This window comes from Zootoca vivipara, chromosome 6 (assembly GCF_965207765.1).
Source record: "Zootoca vivipara chromosome 6, rZooViv2.hap1.1, whole genome shotgun sequence".
Taxonomy (NCBI): domain Eukaryota; kingdom Metazoa; phylum Chordata; class Lepidosauria; order Squamata; family Lacertidae; genus Zootoca; species Zootoca vivipara.
Genome location: NC_142589.1, coordinates 39,127,807 through 39,153,675, shown reverse-complemented (window position 1 = coordinate 39,153,675; position 25,869 = coordinate 39,127,807). Strand labels below are relative to the sequence as shown.

General features: G+C 50.0%; 1 protein-coding gene across 5 annotated transcripts in view; it reads left to right on the top strand.

Moving 5' to 3' along the window:
• The window catches only part of PMFBP1 (polyamine modulated factor 1 binding protein 1), an 82,987-nt gene that overhangs the window by 44,877 nt on the left and 12,241 nt on the right, over nucleotides 1-25,869 (top strand). For 3 of the 5 annotated variants that reach the window (XM_088671986.1, XM_035118016.3, XM_088671988.1), the window contains 8 exons: nucleotides 6,622-6,768; nucleotides 12,765-12,848; nucleotides 13,134-13,280; nucleotides 14,930-15,013; nucleotides 15,308-15,400; nucleotides 18,829-18,912; nucleotides 25,091-25,237; nucleotides 25,731-25,802. In XM_088671986.1, coding sequence (XP_088528112.1) covers nucleotides 6,622-6,768; nucleotides 12,765-12,848; nucleotides 13,134-13,280; nucleotides 14,930-15,013; nucleotides 15,308-15,400; nucleotides 18,829-18,912; nucleotides 25,091-25,237; nucleotides 25,731-25,802 — 858 coding nt within the window. Of the gene's footprint in view, nucleotides 1-6,621; nucleotides 6,769-12,764; nucleotides 12,849-13,133; nucleotides 13,281-13,527; nucleotides 13,590-14,929; nucleotides 15,014-15,307; nucleotides 15,401-18,828; nucleotides 18,913-25,090; nucleotides 25,238-25,730; nucleotides 25,803-25,869 lie in introns of those variants that run through there. The other 2 variants (XM_088671987.1, XM_088671990.1) reach the window with 2 other exon arrangements.

Sequence of the window (25,869 nt, the reverse complement as noted above, 5' to 3'; positions counted from 1 at the left end):
AGCCTCAGCTTCACGATCTGTCCTTCCAGGGAGCACTCAGGGCTGATTTCCTTAAGAATGGATAGGTTTGATCTTCTAGCAGTCCATGGGACTCTCAAGAGTCTCCTCCAGCACCATAATTCAAAAGCATCAATTCTTCGGCGATCAGCCTTCTTTATGGTCCAGCTCTCACTTCCATATATCACTACTGGGAAAACCATAGCTTTAACTATACGGACCTTTGTCGGCAAGGTGATGTCTCTGCTTTTTAAGATGCTGTCTAGGTTTGTCATTGCTTTTCTCCCAAGAAGCAGGCGTCTTTTAATTTCGTGACTGCTGTCACCATCTGCAGTGATCAAGGAGCCCAAGAAAGTAAAATCTCTCACTGCCTCCATTTCTTCCCCTTCTATTTGCCAGGAGGTGATGGGACCAGTGGCCATGATCTTGGTTTTTTTGATGTTGAGCTTCAGACCATATTTTGCGCTTTCCTCTTTCACCCTCATTAAAAGGTTCTTTAATTCCTCCTCACTTTCTGCCATCAAGGTTGTGTCATCTGCATATCTGAGGTTGTTGATATTTCTTCCGGCAATCTTAATTCCGGCTTGGGATTCATCTAGTCCAGCCTTTCGCATGATGAATTCTGCATATAAGTTAAATAAGCAGGGAGACAATATACAACCTTGTCGTACTCCTTTCCCAATTTTGAACCAATCAGTTGTTCCATATCCAGTTCTAACTGTAGCTTCTTGTCCCACATAGAGATTTCTCAGGAGACAGATGAGGTGATCAGGCACTCCCATTTCTTTAAGAACTTGCCATAGTTTGCTGTGGTCGACACAGTCAAAGGCTTTTGCATAGTCAATGAAGCAGAAGTAGACGTTTTTCTGGAACTCTCTAGCTTTCTCCATAATCCAGCGCATGTTTGCTATTTGGTCTCTGGTTCCTCTGCCCTTTCGAAATCCAGCTTGCACTTCTGGGAGTTCTCGATCCACATACTGCCTAAGTCTGCCTTGTAGAATTTTAAGCATAACCTTGCTAGCGTGTGAAATGAGCGCAATTGTGCGGTAGTTGGAGCATTCTTTGGCACTGCCCTTCTTTGGAATTGGGATGTAGACTGATCTTCTCCAATCCTCTGGCCATTGCTGAGTTTTCCAAACTTGCTGGCATATTGGGTGTAGCACCTTAACAGCATCATCTTTTAAGATTTTAAATAGTTCAGCTGGAATATCATCACTTCCACTGGCCTTGTTATTAGCAGTGCTTTCTAAGGCCCATTTGACTTCACTCTCCAAGATGTCTGGCTCAAGGTCAGCAACCACACTACCTGGGGTGTACGAGACCTCCATATCTTTCTGGTATAATTCCTCTGTGTATTCTTGCCACCTCTTCTTGATGTCTTCTGCTTCTGTTAGGTCCTTACCACTTTTGTCCTTGATTATGGTAATCTTTGTACGAAATGCTCCTTTCATATCTCCAATTTTCTTGAACAGATCTCTGGTTTTCCCCATTCTATTGTTTTCCTCTATTTCTTTGCATTGCTCATTTAAGAAGACCCTCTTGTCTCTCCTTGCTGTTTTTTGGAAATCTGCATTCAGTTTCCTGTATCTTTCCCTATCTCCCTTGCATTTTGCTTGCCTCCTCTCCTCCGCTATTTGTAAGGCCTCGTTGGATAGCCATTTTGCTTTCTTGCATTTCCTTTTCCTTGGGATGGTTTTCGTTGCTGCCTCCTGTATAATGTTACGAGTCTCCATCCATAGTTCTTCAGGCACTCTGTCCACCAAATCTAAATCCTTAAACCTGTTCCTCACTTCCACTGTGTATTCATAAGGGATTTGATCCAGATTGTATCTTACTGGCCCAGTGGTTTTTCCTACTTTCTTCAGTTTAAGCTGGAATTTTGCTATAAGAAGCTGATGATCTGAGTTACAGTCAGCTCCAGGTCTTGTTTTTGCTGACTGTATAGAGCTTCTCCATCTTTGGCTGCAGAGAATATAATCAATCTGATTTCGATGCTGCCCATTTGGTGATATCCATGTGTAGAGTCTTCTCTTGTGTTGTTGGAAGAGAGTGTTTGTGATGACCAGCTTGTTCTCTTGACAGAACTCTATTAGCCTTTGCCCTGCTTCATTTTGAACTCCCAGGCCAAACTTGCCAGTTGTTCCTTTTATCTCTTGATTCCCTACTTTAGCATTCCAATCCCCTGTAATGAGAAGAACATCCTTCTTTGGTGTCATTTCTAGAAGGTGTTGTAGGTCTTCATTTGTTGTTGTTGTTTAGTCGTTTAGTCGTGTCCGACTCTTCGTGACCCCATGGACCAGAGCACGCCAGGCACTTCTGTCTTGCACTGCCTCCCGCAGTTTGGTCAAACTCATGTTCGTAGCTTCGAGAACACTGTCCAACCATCTTGTCCTCTGTCGTCCCCTTCTCCTAGTGCCCTCAATCTTTCCCAACATCAGGGTCTTTTCCAAGGATTCTTCTCTTCTCATGAGGTGGCCAAAGTATTGGAGCCTCAGCTTCACGATCTGTCCTTCCAGGGAGCACTCAGGGCTGATTTCCTTAAGAATGGATAGGTTTGATCTTCTTGCAGTCCATGGGACTCTCAAGAGTCTCCTCCAGCACCATAATTCAAAAGCATCAATTCTTCGGCGATCAGCCTTCTTTATGGTCCAGCTCTCACTTCCATACATCACTACTGGGAAAACCATAGCTTTAACTATACGGACCTTTGTCGGCAAGGTGATGTCTCTGCTTTTTAAGATTTGGTCAATTTCACTTTCTTCAGCACCGGTAGTTGGTGCATAAACTTGGATTACTGTGATGTTAAAAGGTCTGCCTTGGATTCGTATCGAGATCATTCTGTCATTTTTGAGATTGCATCCCATTACAGCTTTTGCCACTCTTTTGTTGACTATGAGGGCCACTCCATTTCTACTACGGGATTCTTGCCCACAGTAGTAGATATGATAGTCACCCGAACTGAATTCGCCCATTCCCTTCCATTTTAGTTCACTGATGCCCAGGATGTCGATATTTATTCTTGTCATCTCATTTTTGACCACATCCAGCTTACCTCCACTCATGGTTCTTACATTCCAGGTTCCTATGCAATATTTTTCTTTACAGCATCGGACTTTCCTTTCGCTTCCAGGCATATCCGCAACTGAGCGTCCTTTCGGCTTTGGCCCAGCCGCTTCATCAGCTCTGAATCTACTTGTACTTGTCCTCCGCTCTTCCTCAGTAGCATGTTGGACGCCTTCCGACCTGAGGGGCTCATCTTCCAGCGTCATAACTTTTATATGCCTGTTGTCTTTGTCCATGGAGTTTTCTTGGCAGGGATACTGGAGTGGCTTGCCAGTTCCTTCTCCAGGTGGATCACGTTTAGTCAAAACTCTCCACTATGACCTGTCCATCTTGGGTGGCCCTGCATGGCATAGCTCATAGCTTCTCTGAGTTATTCAAGCCCCTTCGCCACGACAAGGCATTGATCCATGAAGGGGGAACTCTGCATACTCTGCTGATATTTCACCCTGGTTGAGGTGTGGTGAAATACCAGCAGACTTCCACAAGTCACCAACAATGATTACTCAGGACTCTGGAAATGAGTTCACAGTGGCCCAATTGCTGTAGGTTTCCTGGGATGTTACTCTTGCTGCATCTTGAAGCTGTCAGCTATCAACATCCCAGTGCTTGTTTGCTGCTGAGAATCCAGGACAATATCCGACAATATCTCTCTCTGAGAAAGATCTGCCTTCTGTAGCTAAGAGGAAGTCTCTAAATCTCTTTCAATGCATTCCTCACATCCTCAGTCAACTTCCTCGTAACAAGCAGGCTTCTGCTTTGGCATGGGAGACATTAGAAAAGAATCAGAGGAGGAGAGGCACAATGGGGAAGCCAAGAGGTCAGGCATTACCTCTCAACAGGAGTAGAGGCTGGTCAGTCAGTCAGTCACAAAGTCTTGGGCCCTTTTGCTCCAATCTGGCGCTCCAACAAGCTACTTCTTACTTCCATATATGGAAGTGGAACAGCTGGAACTGAAGGACCTGGTCCAACCATGCAGGCTTGAGAGAAGAAGACAGGCAAATGAAATGCAGTCACACCCTCGACTTCCAGGAGGAAAGATGGTGGACTAGATATCTCTGGTCGACACACTGTCGATGGGGATAATTATATGGTGATTAATGATAGCCAAACCTTGTTGGCTATCATTAATCTTGTTTATCACATTATATCTAGGAAAACAGAGATAATAGGGATTAACCTCTGATACTCAAAAAGGCTGCTTTCCATGCTTTGGGACCGAGAAGTTTTTGAGGGACTCAGACAAGGGTGGGTGACTGAGGCAGAGGAAATCATAATCTTGCCCAAACACCACATAATAGTCCCAAGGGACATAAGGTTGGCCAAACCTCCCCTTCTTTAATTATTTGTGAGACTTTTAATAAATTATGACTGAGGGAGGGGAGCTGCATTCCTCTTCCTCTCTGTAAGGATTTAACCCTCAGCAGCTTCTGCTTGAGGGGTGCTGCAGATGTCACAAGAACTTGGTTCTCAGCACAGAGAAGCATTTATTGCCAATCCCAGGAAACTGAACTCCTTTCCATCCTGTGATCCTGTGCAGGAACCTTTGAGCATGAACCATTTCACACAGAATGCCATAGGTGATTATTTCCAGCCCCCTTAAAATCAGACTTGGGACCAAATGAAACAAACGGTGATGGGTGAAAGGAGCTTTCTTTCTGCCCAGGGTGCCAATGGCCAGGCTCTTCTTAATTTGCCCTGGTTCCAGCCTACATACCCTGAGCCTCCAGCACAGAGCAGGTCACATGTGCAAATATGCTCACCCAGCCCGTTTATATGTGCTTTGCATGGGGAAAAAAAGTCTGCTTGTGGAGGAGCCGTCAGGAAGGGCTTTCCTCCCAAGCTTCTGCAGCTGCTTCCATTTCAGGCTTTCTTGCCCTCCATCCACCCATGATCGGTCAGCCCCTGCCTTCACGGGAGCGCTCCTTTCCTTAACAAGCACAACAATGGCAGCTGCAACAGCCTGCCGCTGGATCTTCAAAGAGGAAATTAATTCCATCTGCAGAAGGGTCAAGTGCTGGAAAGTGCCGAGCAGTGCAGTTTGCATGGCAGGCTACAGAGGCGGCGATGCTAATAAGACTATGTTGAGAACAGCAGCCTGGCTCTGGGGAGTTTGATGAAGGTTTCTACAGATTTTGAAAGAAACAATCTCCCACACCTAATGATGTCTGCTTTCCAATTCATTAATAATGTGGAGCGGGGAGATGGGAGGGAGAGGCAGGCCCGGCTTTGAAATATCAGATTGGGAGAAGATGGAGATTGCTCCCTCCTCTCACTAGAGGTCACAAAGCAAGAAGCAGCTGCAGCCACAGGGCCACCAGAGCTGGGAGCCAAGGACCATAGCATTGCAGGGATAGTTCCCGTGATGGGCTGCAGCAGTAGGAGTTGGAAGAGGCCTTGAAGCGCAGCCCAAACAGGCCTCTGCCTTCAGAAAGACAAGTCATCAGGTGATGCCTAATGAAGGGATTTCAACTCCAAGCAACTTCCTCTAGGCTGCCTAGACACATTGTCTGAGCTTGCTGCTTTGCATCGTTAAAATTTCCCATATCCAGGATGGTGCTTAAGGGAATTGTCATTTTGCCTTCATCTTTCCCCTTCCCAAACCAATTGGAAATGCCGCTCCCAAAGCAGGTGTGACCCACTCTTCCTGGGCCAAGTGAGTTGTGAGTGAAATTGTTCTCTCTTTTCTTGAAAAGCGCTTCCTGGGTCCAGTGACATGGTACCTGCTATCATCTCTTCTCTGGAGCTGCCAGGGGGATGGGCTATGTTCTTGGACCTCACTCTGCTTGCAATGCAGAGAGCTGGGGAGGAGGACACACCCACTTGCAGCCTGCCCAACCACTTCCATCAGGCTGACATCTCTTGGCTTTGACATGCCTGCTGGAAATTGCTCTGTCTCCATCTGATTTTTCTGCATGGTTTTAGGATTCCGCACAAATGTTATTCCCTGTGCTGGCCTGGAAGCTCTCTGTCCCAGGCAGGAGTTCTCAATGCAGAGAATTTGTCATTTTATCCCCTCCCCAGACTCAATGTAACTTAAAGGAATATACTTTTATTGGGTGCTTTTATTGGGGCAGAGAGATATGATATTCCTCCTCTGGTGCACAGCCTTTTGTCCTTCCTTGGAATTTTCTAAAAGCAATATACATGTTTTTCTACTTTTTTATTTTGTATGCTTTTGTAATGCTGGTTGACCATTGAAGGGTAGGGCATACATTTAACGAATAAGTAAATGGGGAATAAAAAGAGTCCAGCAAGGTTGCCCAAGTGTGGAAACAGAATGTGAGCTTCAGCAGGTGTGTTCAAGAGCAAGGAAAGGAGAAGCCTGTGTTGGAGGCCCTGGTTGGTGCCTCCCCAGCTCTGAAGTGGGGCCTGCAGGCCATTCCTGCTGCAATCTGCTAAGCTCCAGCTTCAGCTCCGAAATATCTTGGTTCCAGGGTATGTTATTGCACTGCTCCCCTTTTTGTGTCAAAAACTGGCACCGTGGAGGCACCCGACCCTCTGCTGCACCCAGAGCAGACAGCTTACCAAAATCCAGGTACATGATGGGTTTGTGCATTGCAGGTTCTGGAGAAAGCAGCTAAAATTCAAGAACTGCAAGAGACCATCGCAGATCTGCAGAACGAACTCTCCCAGAAAGACTTGGAGGTGGCGTGCCATCTACAGGAGGAGTTCCTCCTGGAGTCACAACTGAGCTCCCTGCCGCAGCTGGTAAGGCTTGTGCTGCGTGTGGGGTGGGCTCGCTTGCCACTTTTGCCTGAGGTTTCTCTCTGTCCTGAGTAGTGACAGAAGAGGCACAGTTGAGGGCCACCAGTACAGTTTGAAGGCAGTAAGACTAATCAAAAGCTTCCTCTTGTTTTAACTGGGGGGATCCTGGGTTGGTGGGTGCTGGTAACTGAGGGATTGTAAGAGGCAGGAGCTTTTCTCGTGCATTTGCTTTCGAGCCTGTCGGGGGCCCATGGCTCCTTGGATCACCTTGACAAGGAACTGGTCCCTTGTTACTGACCTGGGACCTAACCTGGGATCCAAGCAGTGCCAGAGAGGCAGGAAGGAAACACAGGCAGAGTTTTCTGGGTGTCCTTCCCTACTTGCCAAGCATTGTCTGCAAAGTCTCCTCTTGGGTTGATCTCTCAGCAGGCATGTTTGGGGAGTTCTAGAAGGCTGCTCCTCAGTGCAGCCTTCATTTGGTTTAGGCCAGGAGTCAGCAAACTTTTTCAGCAGGGGGCCGGTCCACTGTCCCTCAGACCTTGTGGGGGGCTGGACTATATATATTTTGGGGGGGGGGGAGGAATGAACAAATTCCTGTGCCCCACAAATAACCCAGAGAAGCACACATTCTACTCATGTAAAAATGCTGATTCCCGGACCGTCTGCAGGCCGGATTTAGAAGGCAATTGGGCCGGATCTGGCCGCCGGGCCTTAGTTTGCCTACCTATGGTTTAGGCTGTAATCATCCAAATACCTCGGGTTAAGAACTTAATTCATTCCAGAGGTCCGTTCTTAACCTAAAACTGCTCTTAACCAGAGGTACCACTTTAGCTAATGGGGCCTCCCGCTGCCGCCGCGCAATTTCTGTTCTCATCCTGAAGCAAAGTTCTTAACCCAAGGTACTATTTCTGTGTTAGCGGAGTCTGTAACCTGAAGCATCTGTAACCTGAGGTGTACCACTGTACTGACCAGATACAATTCACACTGTATCAGTTGGATTTTCCTCTGTGTAAACATTGTTTGGACAGAGCCAAAAACCTCCCAACATTCTCTGAGTGGGATGGGGGTGAACCTGTGGGGGAACGAGATTTAGCAGAATTCAGAAAAGAAAAATACAATGAATGTCCTTTGTATACACTTGGACAACAATTCACAAAGCATTAAAGGTGGATCAGAAGGATTCTACCAGGTAGCAAAGCATCAGTGAGAGAACTCCCATCATCATCAAGCCAGCTGAGGCAATGGAAGATGAAGTCCAACCACATCTAGCGGGCAACAGGTTCCCCACCCGTGGCCTTCCTGGGTGATTTAAAAATAAATAAATCATTTTTATTAGTTTTCCAATACAAACAGCCAATTATAATGTTCCAAATATAATATTCCAATTAAAAACAATAAACTAAAAAAAGAACCAAATTGTAATCCAAATTATTAATTTTTAATTTTTTCCGGGCTCCCCATCGTCTGGACCTTTGAAGCATATTTCCATTTTCTCATTCCTGCTCTTCTTGTTGTTTTCCTGTTTTCCACATTCTGATGTTATCACATTAAAGTTCTCCATCCCTGGCTCTGCGATTCTCAATCATGTCCAGAATCATATATCCTTATATCCATCGAGCACAGCTTTCTTTATGTGTGTGTGTGTGTGTGTGTGTGTGTGTGTGTGTGTGTTTGTGTGTGTGTTTGGCAGTGCAGCTTCTCCTTCGTCATCCCAATCTCCATTCTGGGCTGTTATCCATATCTTCTTTTGAAGTTTAATGACGCAGCAACTCCAACATTATTAAGTTTTTAAGTTATTCCCTTCCGGGCTGTTGTCCAAATCTGTCTTTGATGTTGGCATATGTTTGCATGTTGCAATGTAAATGAACTGTATTCCACAGATATAAATCATTTGACGATCGATCGGCTTTTGGAGACCACACAATCCCCCCTCCCAGGCCATAGGAGGGGGGCTACTAGACATCCATTTAGCCTTCTCTCTCGCACTCAGTGAAAGTTCTGCAAACAAATGCTCTGTATTTTATCTCAAATTATTGTCTCAAATCACTACAAAGTCAGCCAACAAGCATCTCCCACTTCCCTCAGAACAGGGAGAAACTTTCATTTTTCTATTTTTGCTGCATCACAGGGGCCATCTTAGTTCTTCTTTTCTTTATCAAGTCTTTCAAACCAAACAAAGTTGCGCAGCTGAGTGTTTAATTATAAATAGAAGTCCATCTGTACTCCTCAAAATAAATTAGGTTTCTTAATGAGGCTTGGCGTAGAAAACCAATTATAAGTATTGAAGTGAAAAAAGCACATACCAGTCCTCCGTAATCCAAACATCATGACGAGAATCAGTTTTAAAATCCAAGCTTAAACGCCAGGGACTGTACAATTCTTCAGGTTTTTTCTCAGTCTTCTTTGGTCCAGTCTATGTCTGCTTATTGTCCAAATGTGTCTTGCCGCTTGCACAATGCAAGCTGGCAATCTTGGACAATCTGCGGGTCTTCGAGACAGTCCTCCCCCAACCTGGGGAGTCTGCCAGGGCTAATTACCCCCATATCAGCCCTGAATTACTGGCATGGCTGGGGTCTGATCGCATGGGAGTCAGCCATTTCCCACCGCTGGAAACAGGAAGCCGGCCTTCCTGGGTGATTAATGCCCCTTGGTCAGCTGCTTGCTTGGAGAGGTAGTGCTGGTGATAGATTTTTTTCTCAAGACACATGCAGGCAAAGGAGACTTCTTGGCAGCTCTGGACAAAGAGGAGGCTTGTTGGGTGCAGAAAACTCTCTGATCTGCAAGGATGGATCAGGAAAAGCCCCAGGCATCCAGGTCCCTGGTAGGATGGAATCTCATCCCCTGCCCCCACCACAGAGGAAGCAGGAGGATGGCTTCCAGGCAGGAGTGGTTCTTGTGGTCCTCAGGGAGGACACTATTGGCATGTCCCTTCCAAGGCAATGACTCCTCCTTTCTGAGTGGGTAGAGCAGAATAATCACAAACACACACTCCATACACACAGATCCTCAATGTGAGTGCTGTGTGTGGTGCGCTCCTGCTGGTGCCAAGCAATCCTTGCAGGGAACATTCTGGTGTGTGAGTGGAGAAGGAGGAGGGAGATGCAGCCCTGGCAACCCCTGGGGGCAAGATGTTTGGCCTGGGGACTCAGCAGCTCCTCGCTCAGCCCTCTGTCCCTTTGTGTCTGCTACTACTGCTCCTCCCCTCTCCTTGGCTTGTTATTTTTCTTTTGACCACTCTTCTCTGCTCCCAGGTCAAGGGCTTGCCCTGTTACAAGAGAAAACTTAGCCGAAAAATTAAGAGGTTTAATCAAAGCTTCTCTAGGCAGCACGAACAATCAGGAAACACTGAACTGGACAAAGTTAACTGCCATTCAGAGGGAAACAGCCAGGGCTTTGCCGTTTCCCGAACAAAGGACTCGGAGACTGAGCCAGAGTTGTGAATGGAAGTGCCAGGAAAAGCAGGCGGGGGAGCCATGCAGCACCGTTTCCCTGTACAACTCACACGCCGGCCATTTTCCTTTCAGCGACAATGTGGAGAGAGGCAGGGAGGAGGTGTCCACAAAGCCAGCTCCTCTCCCCACCCACAAAGGGAACAGATTTTTCTGTCTGAGAAAACGGCTAATATTTCAGGCTTAGCTTAAAGGAGGGAAAGGAAGCCCTGGTCTCTCCTGAGGCATCCTTTGTGCAGAGGGGTGGGGAATGTATGTGCTTGGGCATTGCCACTACTGCTCCCCCCCCCCCGGACTGAGTGCAACCTGCTACACCCAACCCAGCTGGCCTCTGCCTACTGAACCTGTAAAGCAGAGCCACCCAGCTCTTCTTGACTCATTAGGAAGCCATTATTGTGCTTTCTCTCTGCATGTATATGTGGCAAAAGAGATCCTGAGACGGGAGAAGGTTGGAAGCAGACAGCTAGAATGGGAGTGGCCACCGGATCAGGCCAAGGAGTAGAGGGGAGGGAGAGGCAAAGGCAGGATCTGCCTGATCTTTGCCACGTGGCAGAGAGAGGGTGATGAGGCAGGCTGATGTTCTCCTCACTCCTTTGGCACATGGAAGGTGCTCCTCTTTGCCAGCTGGCTCTCTGCTCACTGGGGGTTCTCCAAGGCCCCCCATTTGTGTGTGCACATGGGCTGGTTAACAAAGAAGGCAAGGTCCTGGTGGAGCAAACTGGCAACATCTCCCCTCAGCCTGCTTGCCACCACTGGGATCCATGTTTCTGCATTGTGGCGGCGGCTGCCGACTGGCCCTGTGTGCACAGCTTGTGAGGAAGGAGGGTGTGCATGCGTACCCTTGCAAGAGAAGGAGAAGCCATGTGCACAACGGAGCCGGGGGTACAGTTTCAGCTTGGCTAAACAATTAAACTCTCAGAGCCGAGGGAGGAGCAGTAGGGCTGTGATTTTCTTTTCTTTTGCAGTAATTGCCTCAGCAATCAGCTTTGATCATCCAGGAGCAGAAGAGACGTGTTGCAAGTTGACATCCGCGGTTTTAATGCAGCCATTTGCATACAGGCGCAGAGCAGAGCACACGGCTTTCTGTGGCGTCTTTGACCTGAAACCGCAGCAGATTCATAGACACCTCATTTAATTTAATATTTCGCCTCCACTGCAGAAGCCATCGGGGATGGGGGTGGGGCGGATAATCTGGCTCTTGCTTTCCCTGCAAATGTCTCCAGAAATGACATGAAAGTAATTGCTTCTGAACAGAACAGAAAGGAAAAGAAAAGAAATAGCAGAGTTGATTCCGCTTAAATAAGATGGGGATTCGCCCCAAAGATGCTGCCACCTTCCTTACTGCAGGAGAATGGATGCATGTATGGGGAGTTGGGGACAAGGGGGGGGGAGAGATGACCCAGCCTACTTGTCAGGAGGAGGAGGCATCTTCTGTACTGCCATGGCTGATACAGCCTTTCGCCCCACCCTGGGGGTGGAGAACTTCCTTGCTCCTGACGGTCTGGAGGCTGCCAACCACTCTACCCCTGTTGTGGATGGAGAATCCAGTGGGGCATTAAATGGGTGGTTTCTCTGCCAGGAAAGATGTAAGAGCCCTGCTAGACCAGGCCAGAGGCTCAGGTGACTAACCATGGCCAGTAAGATGCCCCAATGGGAAGCCCACTAGCCCTCCCCTGCAGCCCATCTCTGAGCCACCTTGGCTCATGGCCACGGACAGACCTCTCCCCCTCATAAAGCAACAAAATGGGTGGGAGCTAATTCCCTTTGTTCCGTTGGCATTGCAGGCAGTGACCCTCTGGCTTTTTCTCTTCCCTGGGCAGCTACTTACTCCAGCAGCTGGGTCCTTTGAGAACTGCCTCTCCTCATCCAGATCCACCAAGCACCTGAAACTAGAGCTAAAGATCTTTGGCCATCAGCACAGCACAGCCCCCACCCCAAGACAACAGGGCCTGGGTGATTCTGACTCCCCAGGCTGGGGAGGTTCAGGGTGCCCATTTGATGTGGCGACTCAAGCTTGGAGTTCTCTGAACTTTTGCAACCCTGTCCAGCTCCTTCTTGGGTGTTTTCCACCTTTCAGGGACCTCCTGGCAAGCCCTCTGGCATGGGGCGGGGGTGGAGAGGCCACCAGGAAGAGCCTTTTTCTTCTAGAGGCCAGAGCAGCACCATTATCCCCACCACTATGCTGCTCTAAGGTATGAAGAGGGTTAGGCCTGGCACTGCTGCAGCTTGTCTAGCTTCCTCCAGACAACTGCCCCAGAAGCCAGGACACAATGCTCACCAGCTCCAGTGGCAGGACTGTCACAGCATTGGCTGATGCCCACTTGACACATTGTCAGGTCCTCCAGGCTTCCTCCTCACACCGCTTGGCCTCTGCCTCCACTCTGTCCTGTCTGGGGTATCTCCCCCTCCCTTCCCAAGGCTTTTGGGGCTGCAGTAGCACAAGCCGCTCTAGCAGATCAATACCCTGAGTCTTGTCGTCTTCTCCCTGCTTATTGGTTGACATTCGCAATCCTCTCTTCCTCCCTCCCTTCCTGTATAAACCCCTTGCAGCTGGAGCAGCAAGCCGCAGAGACCCTGAGGCTTCGGAGCCAGCTCCTGCTTGGGCAGGATGAGAGAGACAGCCTGGCAGACAAGGTACCTGAGACCCCTCTCTCCCCTCTCTCACGTGGCTGCTGCATGGAAGCAAAGGGAAGGTGTCTTGGCTTCGTGCCCTCCTTGGGCCGCGGCAGAACTCCTGGCCTGCTAATATTGGTTCCCCCCACCCCTACAGGCAGGCAAGCAAGCAGCGCTTCCCTTTCCTACCCACCCAAGGTCTGTGCTTTATGCTGTTTTGTTAAAACCCCTTTATTACTAATTGATTTCTCTCTTCCTCTCCCCCCCCCCCAATTTCTTCCCTTTCTTCCCTGGGCGGGTCAATAGCTGGATGCTCAGGAGCAGAAGATCTATGAGTTGCAGAGCAAGCAGAGAGAGGCACAGGCAGAGCTGGAACAGAGCTGCATCCGAGTCCTCCAGTTGGAGCGAGAGCTGGAGGCCAGCAAGCAGCAGCAGGAGGGATCCCAGAACCAGGTACGGGAGTGCCAGGGAGGAGGAGGAGGAAGGAGGAGGAGGAGGAGGAGGAGGAGGAGGAGGAGGAGGAGGAGGAGGAGGAGGAGGAGGAGGAGGAGGAGAGGGAAGCCAGCCCAGGGCAGCAGCAGGAAGAGGAGGGAAAAGCTGCCGCTGCTGCTTAGCTGGGTCTAGCCAGCCCCTTGTTGAGGCTGCTGTAATGGAGCAGATGTTCGGCATATTGATCTCCTCTTCATCCTCCTTGCTGAGCTTGCAGTGAGGTGACTGGAAGAGAGAGAAAACCATGGCAGAGTGAAGAGGGCGGACTCTCAGGTGCCTGGATCTGGGCTCCCCAAATGGGTATTGTCTGGTGGAGAGCTGCAGGCAGCCTTGGTGCCACCCTTCCAAGTGCCTCCCTCATCCTCCCTGGCAGCATCTCCTTCCTGCCACTGGCTGTGCCGTAGTATAGGTCTGAGTGGAGGAGGAGGAGAAAGATGCCCTTGGAAGAGCCTCAATCATGGCTACTACTCTTGTGGACTCCGTTAAAAGCTGGGCTGGGATTCTGCCCTCTAGGCCCAGAGATGTATTGACAGCTTTAGGCTTTGTCTCCAGAAGCTTGAGGGTGTTGACAGCTGGGGTGGCCTCCTGCTCTGGAGTGTGGATAGTGGATCTGGGCTTGGAGTGTGCCCCCAATAGCAGGTTTATGTGTGTCCACAGGGGAGCTGCTTGAATTGCACGTTCCTCACTTGCTTTCCCCCCCTGGCAGCGAGTTAAATATTTTTCCTTTGTTGCTGGGGGGAAAAGCATCTGCTGCCCCTGGATGAGGGCCCGATGGAGCTCCCAGGCTCTGTCTTGTGTTTGACCTGAGATGGTGGATGCTCAATCATGCAGGGGAGGTGTCGGAAACTTGACCCCTGGCCCTTGGCTGCAGCAAGTCAGGTGCATGTGGTTCCTGTCCCTTTTCCTTTTCTGGACAAGGCAGCTCTGGCTTTCTGCAAAGGAAAGATGGGTGCTGTTCTCCCTCCCCACCTCTGGGTTTAGAAGGCTGGTTTGGAAGAATTCTTGAGCTTAGGGCCATCAGACCATATTTACAGCTGCTTTTTTGATGCTCTGGGGGCCCTGATGCTCTGGGGGCACTGCTTCCATGGTACTGTTCCTGCCCTGAGGATTTTTAACTCGTATGCTCTTCAACTGCTGCCTGATGGGTCTTCTGGTTTCCAAAGTCCCCACGTATCTATTATGCTGTGGCCGGAATCTGCAGAACAGCATCATAGGTGCCGGTTGGCTTCCCAGGAGGTGGTCCTCTGTGAAATGTGGAGAGTACAGGGCACAAAGTGCACACCAGGCACTGCCCAGTGGCTGAAGCAAAGCCTCTTTCCCTCAGTGTTTGTATAATCAACATTCAAAGGCTAGAACATGGCAAGTTCAACCACCACAATGGTTACCGCAAGTACAACTGGAAGCGTGCTCCTGGGGGTGGGGGGAGCTGCAGTTGTCCCCTACTATCATAGGCAAGGTGAGGTGGGGAAAGTTGTGGCATTGCCTGGTATATTATGGAGTGGAGTCCAGCCAGAGTGGGTGGAGTTTTTGACCTGTTCCCCTTTCACTAGCCTTTACACAGGTATAGTCCGCAGCTAACGTATGTCGCTGTGTGTGTGTCCCATCTTTGACAGTTCAGCGAGTGTCAAAGGCAGCTGGCCCAAGCAGAAGGTGAGAATGAGGTGCTGAGAGCCCACAAGCTGGAGCAGATGTTGGAGGTGAGCAAACGTCAGGCGGGATGCCAGCCAGCAGCACAGCTGGCCGTCTGACCCCCACATTCCCTTTCACCCTTCCTCTGCATTTGAGAGGAGGAGGAACAGAATGAAAGCTCCTTCTCAGTTGAGGTTGTAGCTGATTCCTCTGGGCTTTTCCTTCCTGCCTGCCTCCCACAGGAAACCCTCAAAGCTCACACACACCCCTGTGGGTTCTCTGGAGTACATTAGGGGACAGGCACAGGAGGGGCCTGGGGGTGACAGAGGGCCCCTCTAATCCGCCACCTGCATCCCCACCAGATTGAGAAACACGTGTCCAGCCTCAAAGATTGTGAAAGGAGTCCATGCTTGGAAACAGAAGCGGCCCAGTGGAGCGGCGAGGAGAAGGCACTGGTAGGTTTGACTGGACAACAGGTAAACTTCTGCTGCTTCTCTCATTGTGAACTCTTCTTCCATTGCAGGAGGGACTGTTCTTTTATTGCATTTGTCACATCTGCCTCCAGAAGACCTGAAGGGAAGATAGGTGGGATTGTCCTGCTCTTTACTGAGAGGAGGGGGTGCCAGTGGGTGGCCATGCCAAGACAGGAGAGAGGGTGGCCCTACACTGTGCCCTCCTGGGTTCACTGTCAAGGCCGCTTCCAAGTGTGCTGCAGGCTAACACCACAAAACAGAACAATGCAGGCAACACTCATGCTAAGGGGGGAACCAACAAACGCAGAAGTGCAATGTAGTTGCATGCCTTGCCCTCTGGCATACTGGCCACCATGTTTGGCCTACCCCTCTACCAGGCCCTCAGACAGGCTGGACACCATATCTCTGATGCCATACTCCAGGCAGGCAGGTGGTTGGGTGCTTCCAGGTACACAGCCCAAAGTGGAGCCGCCGCTGCTTACAAAGCAGAACCCTCCAGAGAAGCCCCTCGGGAAAATGAGCTGGGATACCAGTGCATGTTCCCTTTGCTGCTCCTAGCATCCAGTCATAGAACCATGGCATTGAAGGCAGCCTCTCCGCATCCAGGGGAAGGCAGAGCTGCCAACTGCAGGTCTGCTCTTGGGGCAGAAGAAAAGTGCTGTTTTCTTTCTTCCTTCAGGCATTTTTCTCAGTATCAAAATGTACCTGGCTGGGTTTTTTAATGGAGCTTCAGTCGAAGACCCTTTAGTTTCGTGTGCTGGGGTGGGGAGCAGTAGTTGCAAAGGCTGCCTATGACTCTTTGAGCCCCCCTACCCCACCCACTGATTAATTACAGAGAGGGGAGATTTTCAAAGGCAGGGCCCTGGAGCAGGACAGGGCCAAAGGCAGGAGAGGGTCAGAGGAGGCTGCCTGTGAACCAGGCTCTTGCCTGCCCATCATAGATGTGGAACGCTCTCCTTTAGGAGGTTGTGTGCTCTCCTTCATTGCAGATTTTTAAGCAGAGGTTGGATAACCATCTGTCCTGAGATTCCTGCATTGCAGGGGGTTGGACTAGATGACCCTTGGGATCCCTTCCAATTCTATGATTCTATGGGGTGGATAAGAAAGAGAGTTCTGCGTGTTTAATGATGTCTATTGTAAAACTGACTCTTCTCTTTTCATGTTCTTCTCCAAATCAGTTTTGGTAGATATTCCAAGTGCTAAAGTGTGTTTTGAGAGAAAGAATAGTTTCTATTTATTGCTCTACATTCATAATTTTGTAATGCCACCCACTGAATTTCTTATCTAAATGCTTTTGCCTTTTCTCATCTAGAGAAGCACTTCAACTTCCTGATCCTTTTAGTTTCCATCTCTACACATTTCCTTTTTGGGATTGGTGGCCAGAGCCACCAGCTATATTCTAGTTATTGGCCCCCTATGGATGCTATGCAGCCAATATGAAACTTTCTCTTTGATAGCCCTGCCACCATTTTCACTGGCCCAGCACCCAGAGTTTCTTTTTTTCAGGGGTGCTTTCCATTGGAACCTGCAGAACTCTTTCTGGGGTAGACAATTTATGAATTTTATTTCTCCTGGTGTGAGTCACCGTGTTATACGTAGTGTGCGCACGCTCAGAGGATAACCTCCAAACCATCCTAAATAACTTTGCAGAAGCTTACGAAAAGCTTCTGCATCCAAAAAACCAAAGTGCTGCACCAACAAGTACAAAATAACCCCTCTGCAGCACCACAAATGCAACTCAGTGGTGTAACATTGGAAAATGTTGATCACTTCTCCTACCTAGGCAGTTACTTTTCCACAAGAGCCAACATTGATGCCGAAATCCAGCATCGCCTGAGCTCTGCGAGTGCGGCTTTCTCCCAATTGAAGTGCAGAGTGTTTGAGGACTGAGGACCGGGACATTCGCAGGGAAACCAAAATGCTTGTTTACAAAGCTATTGTACTACCAACCTTACTATATGCTTGTGAAACATGGACCACTTATAAAAGCCATCTCCACCTCCTCGAAAGATTCCATCAACGATGGCTCCGAAAATTTATACACATCACTTGGGAAGACAGGCGAACTAATATCAGTGTACTGGAAGAAGCAAAGATCACCAGTGTTGAAGCAATGATTCTTCAACATCAACTTCGTTGGACTGGTCATGTTGTGTGGCTGCCTGATGATCGTCTTCCAAAGCAACTACTCTATTCCGAACTTAAAAACGGAAAGTGTAATGCTGGTGGTCAACAAAAGAGGTTTAAAGACTGTCTCAAGGCAAGTCTAAAAAAATGTAGTATAAACATTGACAACTGGGAAACACTGGCCTGCAAGCACTCCAGTTGGAGAACAGCCTTTACCAAAGGTTTGAAGAAACTCAATCTCAGGACGCAAGGGAGAAACGTGCTAAGAGGAAGGCACGCTTGGCAAATCCACACCATGATCAACTCCCGCCTGGAAACCAATGTCCCCACTGTGGAAGGACGTGTGGATCCAGAATTGGCCTCCACAGTCACTTACGGACCCATTGTTAAAACCGTGTTTATGGAAGACAATCTTACTTGGCTACGAGTGATCGCCAAAGAAGAACTAAATGTCATCTGCTGATCAGTTGGAGGGATTTGTTTCAAGCACTTTCCAGGCTTCTTGGGATTTCACAGCCCGTTATAAGCCTACTGACTTGGTTCTTCACCACTGACTCCAGATCATTTATGAATTGTTAGTTAGCTCTAGTCCCAATATAATATGTGAGGAGACTTTTGGGTTGATTCCATTCTTCATGAAAGTCCTCGTTTCGTCCTCTGGCCCCATGACCCACCTTGGTAAGCAACTTCACCAAAGGCCTTTTGAAAGTCCAGGTACACTGTGTGCTATGGTTGACCCCTTGCCTACATTCATGAAAGGTGCCTGAGGCAGGTATACTCTTTGCACAAGCGATGCTGATCATTTCTTGGCAAGGCTTGTTCTTCCACACACTTGTATTGCCAGCCTCATCATGCTCCTCCCACTTTACCCGGGACAGAGGTTAGGCTTACAGCTCTGCAAGTTCCTCACCCCTTTTTTTTCAAAATTGGTATTACTTTGGCTACTTTCCAGTCCTCTTGCCACCAGGTTGATTTTCAGTGAGAAGTTACATATTTTGCTAATAGTCCAACAATCGTGCATTTCCCATTCTTTTGTTCCTCCTACCTCCTCCCCCCTCCTCCTTTTCATGGCTTCCTGGCTTTAACCAGGATCCAACTGGGCACCTTAGATATTTTTGTTTAACAGAATGGCAGGATACAAAAAAAGTAATAGCAACTGTGATGTGTGTAAATCAGGAATCATGAAGGGCAGATGAGGCTCTCAAGAGGCTTCACTTGCCCTCGCTGCTCCCAGGGGGGATGTGAGCCTCTTTACCAGTTGGGTGTCTGGTCTTCTCTTTCAGACAGAAAGAGCAACAGCTCGGCCGGTGGCACCAGAAGCGGAAGCAGTTGCCTGGAGGAGCAAATACAGCTTGGCCCTCTCAGAGGTACTGTGGAGGCAAAGGGTTGTGAAGGGCTGGGATGAGAGAAGGACGCTCCAAGAGCTGCCAGTTTGTCCACTAGTATCAGCTCTCCTTGATGCTTGCTTTCAGTAAGGCATGAGAAGAAAGGAGTTCTTCAGAGAGGCAGGTGGGGGCTAGCCTGATCACTAGGAGGCCAGGGAGTTGCCCTTCGGGGTGGGAAGGGTGGTTAGGCAGCTACTCTTCTGCCTGCCTGCCTGCCTTCCACCACATGGTCATGGTCCTCACAGCATCAGAAGCACTGAGCTGGTGTTATGCCGGTGCATCAGTCAGTCTGACAGAAGGAGGGAGTCGAAATGTCCGGCACTGAGCACATCTGGCTTGCCATGCCTGGACTGCTGCAGTTGCTCAGTTCCCCACCCTCCCTCCCTCCATCTGTCTCTGAGCACCAGCCGGGGGGGGGGTGTCGCTGTGACTGCTCAAGGCATGCACTTGCAGCCAGTGTGGCACGGCAGAGGTGTGTACATGCCTGCATTCGGAACTGCCTGCTGTTTCCTGCAAAAGGACGAGCCCTGTTTTGTCTTCTCCCTCTGGTGAGGAGACTCTGTTCTAGGTGGGAATGGAGCTGTGAATGGCTGCCTTTTATTCTGTGCCTGTCAGCTGCTGAATTTCCAGGGAGCAACTTGCTGGCTTTTCTTTCTGGCTTTTGAGAATCCACAGATATGGGGCAGCATTGCCTCTTTCCCCCTCTCCCCACAGCATCCCTGGGAGGGTGTGTGTGTCAGTATCTGTGTGTGTGTGTGTGTGTGTGTGTGTGTGTGTGTGTGTGTGTGTGTGTTTAATTCCCTGCTTTCAGAGGAACACAACTAGCAAATGATGGGATCTTTGACAGAACAAAGGTATTTTTGAGGGCTCTGTAATAGACACTGTTAATGCGTCCCGTCCCTCATTGTCTGCTGTCTGATCCCATCCCTCTGCCAGACAGTCACTGCGGGATGAGTCACTTCTCATGTCTGGCAATCAAGGTGAATTTTCAAAAAGCTGCCATTTTGAAATTATGCAGTAGATGCGGTGGGGTGTGGGGGAACGGCAGAGGCAGAGCTTGCAAAGGCTGAGGGAGACCCCTGCTGTCCTTTTCAGGAACTCCAATCCTCCCACCCCCAGCATTGCCAATGTACAGTACAGGAAAGGACAGGCAAGAGTTGTATTAAATACTAACTGCAGCCAAAATGGAGGCAGCTACACACAGGTTCCCGTTGCTTTTATGACTCTTGGCCAGGGGTGGGTGAGATGTCTACATCACCTGCTGCATCAAACAGGGGCCCTTGCTAGGAAGATTTTTCACTCCACAGGGCCTTCTGCCACCCTCCACGGTTGTAGCTGGGCCCTGAAAATGTCCTCCAGACACCAGCCAGAAGCGAGCAAAGGGTACCAGAAGCAATGAGGGATTATAGGTGTGTGGTTGTGCTCACAGTCCCTTAAACTTCTTGCTAATCTTACTGCATTCCTTCCACCCCCACCCCCAGTGGCCTGAGTCTCAAGCACCCCTTAGTATTGGATTTAGTAATAAATAGCAATTATTTGGCCTTTCAGTGCTAAGCTGCCAGCGCTCTGGGCCAGCCATGGTGGCCCACAGTGGAAGGCAGGAAGGGGCTGAGATCTGTGCTCAGGGCTTCTCTGAAATGACACTGCTGACTCCTTTCCATAGGAAATGCTACCTGCTCGTTCCTCCCGTCCACCTCTTCTCTTGGCGCATTATGATGGAGCAAGACTTTCACTACAGGATGAAATCTCATCTGGCTTAATTCTGTTGTCTAGATGTTTGCCTTGGACTTTCTGGATTCCTCCTCAGTTTTCTTTTGTTAAAAAAAGAAAAATGTGTGCTGTGTTTGGCTGTCTTCCAGTCCCATTCACCTTTTGGGTTGATGCCACCTGACCCCAGTGATCTGTTGCGAAGTGTATGCTTAATTAGATAATTCGTTCTAATTCCTTTTTGAGTTTAATGTCACCTCTTCAAATACTCCTTCATTGGAGACTCTTCTGCCATTTCTTTCCTTTTGCATTGTCCTCCTCTAACAAACACTCTGCCTGCCTCTCTGGCAGCTGCCTGGCTTTTGAAGTACAGAAACGACTTCACCATCAGCTCTTCTTTTCTTCTTGCTTTGGGCACTTGGGGGTGGCTGCCAGTCCAGGGCTGGGGTGAGTGAGAGGGCCATTCTGTCTTCCTTGGCACTCGATCAAGCCTCTCCCTGTCACAGGCAGCTTGTTCCTCCTTGTGCTGATGTTTTCTGAACTCTTTAAACTTTGCAAGAGCCTCTGAAAGCCTCAGGTCAGGCTGCAGTCCTGAGATGGGCAGGAAAATGCCTCCTCCGGCCTGTGCAAGGCCTGTGGCCAAGGGCCAGCATGTAGGATTGAGCTTAAGGACAAGTTGCCTCCCTTCCTTCTTCTCTGACTTGCATACCAAGTCAGCCAACAACTTCATGGTGTGCCATCGCAAGGCCCATGGGGTGCCCAGAGGATCATGTGCTTCTCTAGACTGCATGGGAGTTGCTGTACCAGCGCTGGTTTCCCGCTTCCTGCATCAAGCAGTCTTTGGGGTTGGAGATCTCTGAAACTTGTTTTACAGATCTTCCAGTAACTGACTTCCAGGAGAGCTGGGAGGGGCCTGAGTGCAGGACGGAGACTCTTTCTGTTAATGTTGCTGGGGGAATTGGAGTGTGTGTTGCAGCCCAAAGGGCTGGGAACCCCCTTCTCTCCACCTCCATGCTGTGTGGTGGGCAGCTGGTATCTCTGCACAAATCGCCCCCTGATAGCTACAAATCTTGCGGGGGGGGGGGTGCTGCCCTCCACAAGCCAAGCCTGACTCTTGCTGCCCTTCCCCATCTCTGCCCATCAGCCCCTCAGACGGACTAAAATATGGCCGGCCTTTGTTGTTTTCCTAATTTCCATTTTGTATCCTAAAATATGCACTCTGAGTTCTGCTCGACAGACACCCCTAATCTAATCTCCACGTCTGCTTTCTAATTTTCGCAGTCAGGGTAAAACAAATTGGCCAGCGTTAATTGTCTGCACAGCAGCCCGGAGCTTCGAGCTGTGATTTACGAGCTCAGAGCAAGCGCTCTGCAACACATTTTTCTTAATTTATTTTTAATGAGTCTCTCAATTAATTTTCTTGGAAACATCTTAATGATGTTGGAGGCGGGTGTTAATGAGGTCTGTGCTCTTGCGTCATTTTGCATATTTTGCTGTGCGGAACAGTGCTGTGCATGCCAGCCCCGTTTGCAGAGGAGAGTGGAGGAAGGGGGTTCTCCTTCCCATTTTTGAAGACGAGAGGAGTGGCAAAGGCTCAGGATCCAAGCCAAGTTACGTCTGTTGTTGAGACCCAGGTTTAAGAGGAGCCTGGCTGCTGGATCAGACCAATAGAGGCCTCCTGTACTTAATAGTGGCCAGCCAGATGCCCTGTGAGGGATGTACACATCAGAGCAACAGCATTCTGCCTGCCTGGATTCCCCTGTAAGTGGTATTCAGAGGCTTCATACAGCCTCTGACACTGGAAGCACACAAGGTCCCTGGTGGGATCACCCCACCATCTAACCAGCCAGACAGGTGCCCCTCACCCTTCTCCTGGGCTTCTCTTTTCATCTATCTCTTTCCACACAATGGTGAAATCCCCAAGCAGACAGCAGTACACTTTCCTCCCCCTTCAACAAGTTGTGATCCTGTGAGCAGCCTCTTGAAGGCCTTCCTTGTGTGATTTGGCCCAGAAGCAACAGGTGCCCATGGCAGACATGAAAGTGCTCTCTGTGCCCCTGTGGTGCCAAGCAGGGCCCACCAAGCCAACAACTCTGGGTGGGACTGCCCAGATCAGATGGAGCAGCAGCAACCTCTCAGACCAAGGCCAAGTCAGGGCACTCCCTCTTGCCTGGGTTAGACACCACCCCACTTGCCCAAGATGCTGGCAAAGTGCCAACAGGGGAACCCCTTCTGGTAGAAAAAAAGAGGCCCAGCTTGGGGTTGACTGGGGATGTGAAGAGCACTCAAGGTCAGGCAATGAGTGGACCACACAGGCTCCATCCTCCCAAGAGGGCACACCAGGGAGCAATGGCACAAGCCAGCAGCAGCACACCTGAGGATGAAGTTCACAGGTCTGTGCCTGGCGTGGCAAGCACAGGGCACCTGGCAGATGCCACCTGATACACTCACTTCTTTCCTTAAGGCTGGTTGTGTGTTAAGAGCTGCCCAGAACTCAGAGGTAATGTGGTCTGTACCCTGGGGGTGCGGTTCCAACCGAGGGATGCAGTGCTTTGGGGCGGGGAGGGGCGGCCCCCTGCTCCCTCCCCATGCTTTGTTGGCATCTGGGAAGATGTGAGCCGTTGTTGTTTTCTCACCACATGTCAGTCTTCATTAAATCACGAAGGAGCAGAGCAGAGACAGCTTTTGTCCCAGCCAGAACGTGGCAGCTGTTTAATTTCAATTAACACAGCCTTGAAAAGAATAACATGAAGGCAGCAATTAAAGGGAGGCGGGGTTTCCTCGGTGGCTTCTTGCCGTTGACTGAGTCACTCCACAGCAGGGGAGGGGTTGGTGGGTGGGACGTGCCTCTCGCTTGGCACTGCAGGATCCTCCAGATGCCTCCTGCTTTCAGCATCCTTCTCTACAAGGTGCAGTGGCAGTGCTCCCAGGTGACACACCAGCCTCACACAACATTGCCTGTCCTTTACCTTGGACTGGTCCAGCCATACAAAGCATGAGAACCAGGGGAGAAGATGCCTGGGGCTTGGAGCCCTCCTTGAGGAGGATGTTGTTCTGCCTTTTGCTGAGTAAGCTTAGCTACCCATCCCACATGCTACAGTTCGGAAAAGCCCAGAGGATGAAGTAACTCCTGCAGCTTTCGGGAGCACACTGGACTCAGGATCTGGCCCAGAAATGAGACCTCGTGTCTCTTTGGACCTGCTGGCTCCAAAGCAGCCAGAACTTGCGCTGTGATTCCCAGTGGGCGCTTATGGCCAGCAGCCACTCCTTGCCTTTGGGCATCCCGATCAGCCCAAAGGCGCCGGTTCTTTGGCGCTTGTTCTTTCGTGCATGGAGGGAGGGGAAAAGGAGGGGAAAGGCTGCTATTGATCGGGTGCTTTAGGAAGGAAAGGGATCTCCTTGGCTGTCTAAACACTATTGATCCTCCGCTGGGCCTGCAGCTGGCAAGGAAGAAGGGATTAAAACCTCACTGCCGACAACTTCTTCTTTGGTGGCTGAGCAGAGAGAGCAGGAGGGCCACAAAAGGGGAGCCAAGGCAGCTTCCTCCTCTGCTTCTGGAGTGGCAGAGGAGCAGGGAAGGCCCTAGTGGAAAGCGGCTGGCCTGTCTTGCCTCTGGTGAAGAAGGTTAGTGCTTCCAAGAGCCACAACAGGTCCATTTCCTCTAAAGGCTCTTTGGATTACATCCGTTTTGGCCACCTCCCTGGCACACCAAGAGGCTCCTGCCAGGACAGATGGTCCTCTGGCTGCTGGAAGTGGGTGGCCTCCATCTGCGTTTCTGGCCTTTGCCCCGGAGGTTGCCATCATCCCTGCCTTCTAGGCCCCTATGGCCTCCTCGCCCTTCCCTCCAGAATGAATGTATTCATTTTGCACAGGAGTTAATGGCTGACCCAAGTCTCCTCTACCTGTAGGTCATGAGAACTGCCCTCAAGAGGCATGTGTGTGAAAGGAAGCAAGAGTGACTGTGGGCTGAGTGGGCTGGGAGTACCTTCCCTGCTTCCTCATTGATGCTCCCAATTAAGGCAAGGAAGCATCAAGAGGTCTGTGCTTCTTTCCAGCGGGGTTGCCTCTCACTGACCTTCATTTGAATATTGCATTGAGATACGCAGTCAGAGTTCCCAGCACATCATGAGTGAGGAGGGGGCTCTTCAGAACAGAAACAATAACATCATTTTTTTAAATGCTAGGTTGAGACCAGCTTAATGGTGTGCTGGGCTAATTTTTTGTTTAAAGGTCTCTGCTTGGCACCAGAAAGACATCAGATGTGGCCCTAGGCAAGCCCCTCCACATCTGAGTCCAATTTCTGTTTGAAGAGGCAGTCCTGCATTGACCTAGAAGGGTACCAGGTTTGCCCAGTGAAGTAGTCAGATTCAGGCCTGAGACAGGGAGCTCACAGCCCTGCCCAAAGACCCAGAGGGAGTGGGAGGGGCCCTCATACCGTTGTGTTCCCTTCCAGGCTGCGGAGCAGAGCGAGGCACTGCACAGACTCCAGGAGACCCACAGTGCCCTGCAGCAGCAAATGACCGAGCAGGAAGGCCTCATCTGCCAGCTGGAGATCCAAGTCCAGGAGCAGCAGGAGGACCTGCAAGGAACCAGAGAGCAGGTATAGAGTGCTGGACCACCTGGACAGGGGGGTGCATGGGAGTCACCCCCACACCCCCAGAATGAAGGACTTGGGGGCAGGCAGAAACCTGGTAGAGTGGCAGGCAGCGGGAGCCACAGAGCTTGTTTTATTGTCACCCCCTGTGAGCTGCCATCCCACCCCACAGAGCCATGCTGGGGGCCTTACCCAAGCCTACGCTCCTTGCCCCCAGGCATCTGAATGTAGGCAGGCTGTGCACGAGTTGGAAATGTAGCAAGCCCTAGTGGAGGAGGTAGGCCTGGTGCTAGAGAGAGCAGAGAGCCAAGTGAACAGGACAGAAGGCTTGGAAAGACCTCCTGGGAGCCCATTGATGGCTTCTGGCATTCACACCTTGCTTTCCCTGACTGAAAACCCTCATGACTAGCTGGCCTGCCGGAGGATCCCCTGAGCTAGATGCTCCCTTTCAGGCCATGGCTGCCATGAAAGAGCCTCAGGTGCCCAATTTGTCTTCCAGATCTGGCAGCAAAAGCAGCAAATGGCGAAGCTGGCAAGAGCTGCAGCTGATAGCCAAGCAGCAGAGCAGCAGGTACCATGTGTCCCTCTCCTGGCTCTAGTCCAAGGTGCTTGAGGGGAGGAGGTTTGTCCCAAGAGGA